General features: G+C 46.5%; 1 protein-coding gene across 2 annotated transcripts in view; it reads right to left on the reverse strand.

The window, feature by feature from the left end:
- Positions 1 to 10000, reverse strand: part of col4a6 (collagen, type IV, alpha 6) — a gene marked incomplete at its 3' end in the record, with an annotated part of 134705 nt that overhangs the window by 28349 nt on the left and 96356 nt on the right. For both annotated transcript variants that reach the window (XM_080022882.1, XM_080022881.1), the window contains exons 12-16: positions 9740 to 9781; positions 4797 to 4886; positions 1419 to 1472; positions 1223 to 1285; positions 1007 to 1051 (exon numbers count right to left, since the gene is read on the reverse strand). In XM_080022882.1, coding sequence (XP_079879008.1) covers positions 1007 to 1051; positions 1223 to 1285; positions 1419 to 1472; positions 4797 to 4886; positions 9740 to 9781 — 294 coding nt within the window. The remainder of the gene's footprint in view (positions 1 to 1006; positions 1052 to 1222; positions 1286 to 1418; positions 1473 to 4796; positions 4887 to 9739; positions 9782 to 10000) is intronic.

Consider the following 10000-nt stretch of genomic DNA (forward strand, 5'->3'; position numbering starts at 1 on the left):
TTTAGTCGTGTTGGGTGTGTTTTACAGTTTTCCCGGTCTCTCGGAAACGCAGCACGATTTTACTGAGTTGACTTGAACGCAGCATGGGCTCTGCCCGGTCTGCCGTCTCCTGGTTGCTCGTCTTGTTTCTTCACGACTTGTTGTTTTTAATATTGTGACGAACTTGACGACTGGGTTTTTGAAAAACGGCCCCTTTATCGTCTTTGGTTTTCAGTGGTATTTCTGTCGGAAATTACCATCGCACGGCTTCAATTTATCCGATGCTGCCTTGGATTTTGAACTCACACACAGGTGCACATTACAGTGTTTTCATTTAGAAAGTGAAATGGAAAATGTATTTTGACATTTTAAGGATTATCTTCTGTTCTTTTTCATCATTAATCCAGCAAAGTAATGTGAAGCAGGGATTTAAAATATCAATCTAACAGATCTACTGACATCTACCAGGTAAGAAGCTTCATAAATATACACCTACATGGAAGGTTTGGTAACGTCTAAACCACGCCGCACCCTGCACACGCTCCAACTGGACATTCTCAACCACAATCTGTACATTAATAGTCAATAATATGTGACTATCAATGATGTCAATAAACATCATTGATAGTCAATAATATGATGATGATGCATCTTACTGTAAATATCATCTCCATTTTTGAACCAGACGTGTGACATGTCAGTTTAACCAAGACCAACTAAATATTTTGGTCAAAGTTGTTTGGTTTGTCACTAATATCTGCTCCTTGTGTGGATCCATTTGTACCAAACTTCAACCACGAGGTCTTTGTGAAGGAGCCGTTCAAACCACATGGAAACTGTTTGTGTGTTATGCACACGTTGCTTTTACAGATCGTTTTAGGATTCAAGATTCTGAGAATGTTTCCTGTTACAATAACAATAAGGGGCCGCTGAACAATAATAATAATAATATAATAATAATAGTAATAATAATAATAATAATAATAATAATAACAATAATATCCATAGATTGTCCATAGAGCTGTACCTGCTGTCCTACAGCACCAGGGGGCCCGTTGAAACCAGGGGGTCCCTGTTGACAGAAGACACACCATGTTATCCACATCCATCCATCCACCCATCCACTCACCACCCATCCACCCACCCACCCACCACCCATCCATCCACCCACCCACCCATCCATCCATCCACCCATCCATCCATCCATCTTTCTGAATATCTCCCAAATTGCCCCTGGTCTTACCCTTGCCCCGGGGTATCCTGGAATCCCCTTCTCTCCGAGTTCTCCAGGGTAAGCAAATGATCCCTGAGGAGTAAAGCAGAGATGGCTCCATCGTGAGGTGGGGTGACGGTGTTGGGGCGTAGTCGTACGTCACATGACGCCACATGACGCCGGACGTAGCTGAGCCGAAAAACAAGGGAACGGAAACGGGACTTACAGGAGGACCGGCTCTGCCGGGGTATCCACGGGTACCTCGATAGCCGGGTTCACCCTGAGAGAGAGAGAGAGACAGAGAGAGACAGACAGAGAGGGAGAGAGAGACAGGGAGAGAGAGAGAGAGAGAGCGAGAGAGAGAGAGCGGAACATCAAAGTAAACGGGACGTCCTCGCTGTTTCCTGGAATGAAAAGACGACTTGTTTGACAACATCAAATAAATGTCAAAACAGAACGACCGACTCCATCACGCTATTAAAGCTGCTCCTGTGACGCTGCTTGCAAGTCAAACTCGGAAGTTGCAAATTTCACAACCGGGAGGTTTCCAAGTTTTCCCTCGCTTGTAATTGCTTCTAAGTGGTCATCTGTGGAAGTAAAATATTTAAGAAAACATGGACGCCCGCAGAAGGTCCTTACCGAGGAACAGGGTTACAATACAATTGATACAAACACATGATGGATAGCTACAGATCCTACAGATCCGCCATGTTTTTGTTGCTGTAACTTCCGGCGTGCTCGGCTCCATGAAAACGCCCCGGGCGGCAGAGGTCGTTTTTACAGGTTCTGAGTTTACTTGAACGCAGCATCAGCAGCAGCAGCCAATCCCAACGAAAAAATGTTGCAAATGATCAAAATCCCCAAAATAACTTACAAGGGGACCAACTTCACCAATTAGCTGAATGCAAACAGTCTCTTAAATGTCACACTTTGCACCACATATCAACATTTACTTTTTAAAAATATACATGAAAAGCCTCAATGCAGATTGCCCACATGGGCAGAAGAGACGTCTCTGAAACAGAAACTCTCTGTCTGTCGGGACGGGAATCGAACCTGCAACCTGCGATCCAACAAACCTGCGATCCTTTGTGTCCTTTGGGAAAGCCCACAAATTCCACCGCGCCGTTAATCATGGGCTGGCCGGGGTTGCCGGGCATGCCCACGTCGCCCTGGACACGTCAACCCAGGAGGGAAGAGGCCTGTTTACAAAGGATCTCCATGGCGACGGGCGGCCGAGGTAGAGGAGGACAAGGAAAATGGCGGCGAGCGGCTTTCGGACGCTTCACGGACATGTCGGGGACGGGACGGGCGGTTCGGAGGACACTGTGTGTGTGTGTGTGTGTGTGTGTAACCTTGGAAGGATGGTACCTTGGTCCGGCGTCACCAAAACAAACCAGCCCAGGTATTGGATACCACACGTTTGTCGGGTCTTTTCTTGGCGTTACCCACAATGCACCAGACTCCAGGTACGAGCCTCAAGAGCCGGGACCCGGTTTTCCTGATTTGGCCGAATTAAGTCACAACCAGCAGGTTTCAGAGCCGCACAACGTTCCCGTCGGACGCAGCATAGTACTCTCTTTAAGTTACTACCAATGAACACCGTGCAACCCGAAACGGTGTGGTGGTCCCGGGCGGAGGACGCGGGGCCTTAGGGACCACGAGGCGGAGGGCGGAGCTGGGAGACCGGGGGGGGGGGGGTCCTGCACCGACGGGAAGCATCATCCACGAGCGGAAGACGGACCCTCGCTTTCAGGGGTTCTTCCCCTGTTGGCGACGGGCGGAGTCAACTTCCTGTGAATCTGAAGGAAAACGCCTTCAAAGCCCCGACGCAGGAAACCACCGCGAGCGCTCGCTGGACCACGCCCGGTGAGCCGCAGCGTCGGCTGCTGCTCACCTGCCCTCCGGTGGATTCCGTGGTCATGTTGCCGTGGATACTGCCCAGAAACTTGTCTAGTCAACCATCAGCCCAGCGCCACCCAACGTCCCTCCCTCCCTCGCCCGCCCCACCCGGTACCAACACAACCATCCTTCCGTCTTTCTGAGTTCTGCTGTAATCACTGCTCCGTTTCCCGCGTGTCCTCATGGTTCCTCTGAGGGGTTTTTTGGAAATGATCATCCGTCACTTTGTTAGGTGACGGAGAAGCTTTTGTTTGTTCCAAATGTGTGTGTGTGCGTGTGTGTGTGTGTGCATGCGTGTGTGTGTGTGTGTGTGTGTGTGTTGTGAGGTGTTACCTTCCCTGGACCGGTTCGTTGCTTCCACCTCCCTACGTGTCAACCTGTGCTTTTAGGTTCCAGTCCCTCCGGGAGATCCTTTGGACATGTTGCTACGACCAAAAGTTAATTTCCCAATGCGTGGGATGCACTTTGTGAACTTTGATGTGTGTGTGTGTGTGTGTGTTTTGCAGTCAAAGAACAAAATGAATTTTCTTTCATTTCAATCCTCACTTCCTGTGATAATGAGCATTGTACTCATCACAAACAACCTAAAATATAGTGGTACTGTAGTAGTCTGTCTGCCTGTCTGCCTGTCTGTCTGTCTGCCTGTCTGCCTGTCTGTCTGTCCGTCAGTGTATCCTTTCATGATCTGGACATCCCTTGATCCGATATACTTGACCTTGGTGGGCGTGTCCCTGGTGAGCCAAGGACGCGCAGTGTCCAGTTTGGTTCAGTTTGGACCTGCGACGCGCAAAATATTATGAAACCTTTAACAAACAGCGAACAGCGACAAGCTCTGTGCAAGCACCCTGTGACATCATCATCCCATTCCACTAAGCGGGGCGATTTGTGACATCATCACCCAAAGTGTGAAGCAAGAGACGCGCGGGAGATGCGGGCCCAGTGATAAAGGACTGAAGTAGAAACCTGGATCCCCTCGTCGTCCTCGAGGTCCAGTGTTCCACACTACTTTGACACATCTGCTGCTTATTCTTTATTGCAACGTTTCGCTCACATTTTGTGAAACTGCGCCGTTGAAATCACTGAGAAAATCTGACATTTTTGACGGGAACGCACCAGGTGACATCAAGAACCAGTGACAAAAAATGTTTTAACAACAGATTATTCTGGGGTTGGAGGATGAATAAAGCTCCAGCGTCGTCGACTCAGATTTTTCTGATTTAGCGAAACTCGAGCTCTGTTGTTGTTCCTGTTTGCATGAGCGCCGATTTCCTGGAGGGACTGAATGTTTGTGTACATGTGTGTACATGTGTGTACATGTGTGTACATGTGTGTGCATGTGTGTGCATGTGTGTACATGTGTGTACATGTGTGTGCATGTGTGTACATGTGTGTGCATGTGTGTACATGTGTGTACATGTGTGTGCATGTGTGTACATGTGTGTACATGTGTGTGCATGTGTGTACATGTGTGTACATGTGTGTGCATGTGTGTACATGTGTGTGCATGTGTGTGCATGTGTGTACATGTGTGTGCATGTGTGTACATGTGTGTGCATGTGTGTGCATGTGTGTACATGTGTGTGCATGTGTGTGCATGTGTGTACATGTGTGTGCATGTGTGTACATGTGTGTGCATGTGTGTGTGTGTGTGTGTGTTTTTCGGGGGGCCGCGCCCTCCCTCCTGCCCCTCCCTCACGGTTACCTTGGCTCCTTTGTAGATAGTGAGAACTCCCCATCCCCTTAGCGACCCGTCGCCAGGAGTACCACTGGGTCCGGGAAGACCCACGTCACCCTGGATCCGGAATACACAACACACACCGTTAGCCAATCAGAGAGGAGGAGGAGGAGGCGGGGAGGAGGAGGAGGAGGAGGAAGAAGAAGAGGAGGAGGAGGAGGAAGAAGAAGATGAGGAGGAGGAGGAAGAAGATGAGGAGGAGGAGGAAGAAGATGAGGAGGAGGAGGAGGAAGAAGAAGAGGACGAGGAGAAGGAAGAAGATGAGGAGGAGGAGGAGGAAGAAGAAGATGAGGAGGAGGAGGAGGAAGAAGAAGATGAGAAGGAGGAAGAAGAAGAGGAGGAGGAGGAGGAGGAAGAAGATGAGGAGGAGGAGGAGGAAGAAGAAGAGGAGGAGGAGGAGGAGGAGGAAGACGATGAGGAAGAGGAGGAGGAAGAAGAAGAGGACGAGGAGGAGGAAGAAGATGAGGAGGAGGAGGAGGAGGAAGAAGAAGATGAGGAGGAAGAAGAAGATGAGGGGGAGGAGGAGGAGGAAGAAGAAGAGGAGGAGAAGGAAGAAGATGAGGAGGAGGAGGAAGAAAAAGAGGAGGAAGAAGATGAAGATAAAGAGGAGGAGGAAGAAGAGGAGGAGGAGGAGGAAGAAGATGAAGAGGAGGAGGAAGAAGATGAAGAGGAGGAGGAGGAAGAAGAAGAAGAGGAGGAGGAGGAGGAGGAAGAAGATTAAGGGGAGGAGGAGGAGGAAGAAGAGGAGGAAGAAGATGAAGAGGAGGAGGAAGAAGAAGAAGAAGAGGAGGAGGAGGAGGGAGAGGATGATGAGGAGGAAGAAGAGGAGGGAGGGGGGAGGAGGAGGAAGAAGCAGACAATGAGGAGTAAGAAGAGGAAGAGGAGGGTGGTAAGAGCAGAAGAAGAGGAGGAGGAGGTGGAAGAATAATAAGATGATGAGGAGGGAGGAAATGATGAAGAGGAAGAAGAGGAGGGAAGGGGGAGGAGGGGGAAGAAGCAGACAATGAGGAGTAAGAAGAGGAAGAGGAGGGTGGTAAGAGCAGAAGAAGAGGAGGAGGAGGTGGAAGAATAATAAGATGATGAGGAGGGAGGAAATGATGAAGAGGAAGAAGAGGAGGGAAGGGGGAGGAGGGGGAAGAAGCAGATGATGAGGAGTCAGAGGAGGAAGAGGAGGGGGGAAGAGTGAGAGGAGGAAGAGGGGAAACAATGAGGAGGGGTGGGAGTAGGAAGAGGAGGAGGAGGAAGAGAAGGAGGGAAGACTAGGAGGAAGAGGAAGAAGACAAGTAGGAGGAGGAGGAGGAGGAAGAGGAGGAGGAGGAGGAGGAGGAAGGGGAGGAGGAGGAGGAGGAGGAGGAGGAGGAGGAGGAGGAAGAGGAAGAGGAAGAGGAGGAGGAGGAGGAAGAGGAAGAGGAGGAGGAGGAGGAAGAGGAAGAGGAGGAGGAGGAGGAAGAGGAAGAGGAGGAGGAGGAGGAGGACGAGGAGGAGGACGAGGAGGAAGAGGAAGAAGACAAGTAGGACGAGGAGGAAGAGGAGGAGGAGGAGGAGGAAGAGGAGGAGGAGGAGAGCCTTCGTGCTTTGATTCTTTCATCTGGATTTCCTTTGACTCGGATGTAAATGTTAGGACTCCTTCATATTATGGTCTGTATAATATATTCTTCATATAACCCATAATAACCCAGCAGGCTGTAGCGCGTCCAGCTGCTTCCATCACACGTTAGTTTGGTTTCATCGCAGCTCGGAGGCGCCGCCCGCTGTTAGTGCCGCGATCTGATTGGTCGAGGAGCGTGAGGCGGTGAGGGGGGTGGGGGGGTGGGGGGGTGTAGGGGGTGTGAGGGGTCGCCGGGGTTACGGAGGACTACATTTCCCAAGATGCACCGGCAGAGGCCCAAATACGGTCAACGCAGGAAGGAGGAGCAAGTGATTCCAGCACCCAATCACAGTCCAGTGTCCCCCCCAATAAACAGAGCAGAGATTTTGAAGATTCTTTCCATTGATTTGCAGTTTCTATCGATGCAGAACAATTAGAATTGAAACGAAGGAGCCGATGTGAGGTTCCGGGTCCGGAAACCTTCAGATGTGCACCGGGATCATTTTGGGAGGAAGTGATTGTCGCCTCTTTTTATTTTGGGGAAAAAAAATCTGTGAGAAAATCTCTGTCGTTCGCCCGTAAAGGAAAAGTTTGTTCTGCCGGCGGACAAGTCACGGAGCTCCACCTGCTGGCAACACCGAGAACCACCAGCTGAGGGACGGGAAGGAAGACCACTTGGTTATCTAGGAGCTATAACCTGTAATCTATAACCTGTAATCTATAACCTGTAATCTCTTACCTGTAATCTATAACCTGTAATCTACAATGTGTAATCTATAACCTGTAATCTGTAATCTATAATCTATAATCTATAATCTATAATCTGTTATCACTCTCTCTTTGCCATCGGGATTCTTTCAGGGAAAAGCATTAAAAATAAAGCATCATGTTTCTGTATCTGTATCTATCCCACCCTCCACCCACAGTGGGTGGAGGGTGGTGCTCAAAGGCGCTGGGGCAGTACAGCGGTCGCTTGTAACAAAGTATTGTGTGATTACACTTTGTTGCATTTTGTTCAAACCTTCCAAAAAGTAACTACTTTGACAGATGTTATTACTCAACAACCGCCTTTTGGAAAAACTCACATTGTGTCATAAACGCAATGAACACAACATGTGGCAAATTCTGCCACAATCTGTCATAATCTGTGACGTCAGAAGTGATTTCTACTGTCGTCCATCAAAGGGAGCCTGGTTCTCGGGTGGCTCTGGGGTCTTTCTCGGGTGGCTCTGGGGCGGTGCCGGGGGCCGTTTTAGGGTCGCTTTTGGGTGGTTCTAGGGCGGTGCTAGGGCAGTGCTAGGGTAGTGCTGGGGTGGTTGTGGGGGGGCTAGGGTGGTGCTAGGGGGGTGCTGGGGCGGTGCTGGGGTGGTGCTGGGGTGGTTCCGTGACTTGTCCCCTTGAACAGAACAGTCGGAGTGAGAACAAACCAGACAGGAACCAAAACGTGGTTTGGAGTAAATATGGTGTCTTTATGGTACAGGAAGTAGCAAAACACAACAGCATGGTCGGTATGTTGAGGTAGTTGTGTCATTCCAGGAAAAGAGAGGGATGGAGGGATGGAGGGAGAGATGGAGGGATGGAGGGATGGAGGGAGGGATGGATGGAGGGATGGAGGGATGGAGGGAGAGATGGAGGGATGGAGGGAGGGATGGATGGAGGGATGGAGGGCGGGATGGAGGAGAAGGGGTTATGGAGCGAGGGAAGGTCGGAGGGATCCAAACAAAGGAGGTGAAAGTATGGCGGTCAGCCATGCTGCTCGGCAACACACACCAACGCTTGTGCACACACACACACACACACACACACACACACGCACGTACACAAACACATGCACATGCACATGCACGTACACACACACACACACAGGATCCAGCCAGAGTAACCTAAGCCTGCTGCTGTGACTCAATAAGTAGAAAAAGCAGAAGTAACTTATTCCAAATGTGTTGTTTGTTTAACTCATGTTGTGTCCTTATGACATCATCAGGATGCAGCTGCACGTTTCCTTCTTCCTTGTTGGTTGTGGCTGAATGTGTCTTCCTGGAAAAGTGATTCTAAAATGTGTGTTCATTTGTGGTCCGGGTGGATGTTCCTCGTGGGAATTTGGAGAAAACATTTAAAAGTAAAAACTGAAAGAATAATAAAGGAGTGCTGTAATGAGGGCGACACTGTGACAGCCACAACCAACAACCCCCAGGGTGAGTTGTGCTACATGCCTGTGTTATAATGTCATTATAACATGTAAAATATGTATGATGTCAATTACATCATGGATATATATATATATATATAGATGATGTAAATATAATGGATATAATGCACGGTATATAATGTGTATAATGTGTACAACGTGTATAATGTGATTCATTTGCAGTATATAATGTTCATAATGTGTATAATTTGCAATATAACATGTATAACATGAATAATGTGAATCATTTGCAGTATTTAATGAGTATAATGTGTATAATTTGTAGTATATAATATGTATGTGTATAATTTGTAGGATAACTCGTATTAGTATAATTTGCAGTATAAAGTGTATAACCTGTATAATGTGAATAATTTGCAGTATTAAATGAGTATAATGTGTATAATTTGTAGTATATAAGGTGTATGCGTATAATTTGCACTATTTAATATGTATAATGTGTATAATTTGTATTGTATAACGTGTATAATGTGTATAATTTGCATCATAAAATGTGTATAATGTAAATAATTTGTAGTATGTGATGTGTATGTGTATAATTTGCAGTATATAATTTTTATAGTGTGTATAATTTGTAGCATAAATTGTATGTGTATAATTTGCAGTATATAATTTGTACAATGTGTATAATGTGAATAATTTGCAGTATATAATGTTTATAATGTGTATAATTTGCAGTATAACGTGTATAACATGTATAATGTGAACAGTTTGCAGTATTTAATGTGTATAATATGTATAATTTGTAGTATATAATGTGTATGTGTATAATTTGCAGTGTAACTTGTACGTGTATAATTTGTAGTATATGTGTATTATGTGTACATTTGTAGTATAACTTGTATGTGTATAATTTGCAGTATATAATGTGTACAACATGTATAATGTGAATAATTTGCAGTATTCATGTGTATAATGTGTATCATTTGTAGTATATAATGTGTATAATGTGTACATTTTTAGTATAACTTGTATGTGTATAATTTGCAGTATATAATGTGTACAACATGTATAGTGTGAATAATTTGCAATATATAATGTGTATAATGTGTATAATTTGCAGTATATTATGTGTATAATGTGTATAATTTAAATATGCATAACACTGCGTACCTTGTCTCCTCTCTCTCCTTGTAGAACATCGCTACGGCTCCCCTGAAAGAAAACACCTGTTAATACACATACTAATAGTACTACTAGTAGTACTGCTACTACCACTAATACTGCAACAGCTATTACCACCACCACTACTACTACTACTACTACTACTACTAATAATAATAATAATAATAATAATACCACCCTCAGCAAGTACTGCTAATGAAACAGCTATTACCACTACTACTGTATTACTACCACACTAACTAGTAGCAC

Source organism: Zeus faber (genome assembly GCF_960531495.2).
Source record: "Zeus faber genome assembly, chromosome: 22".
Lineage (NCBI taxonomy): Eukaryota > Metazoa > Chordata > Actinopteri > Zeiformes > Zeidae > Zeus > Zeus faber.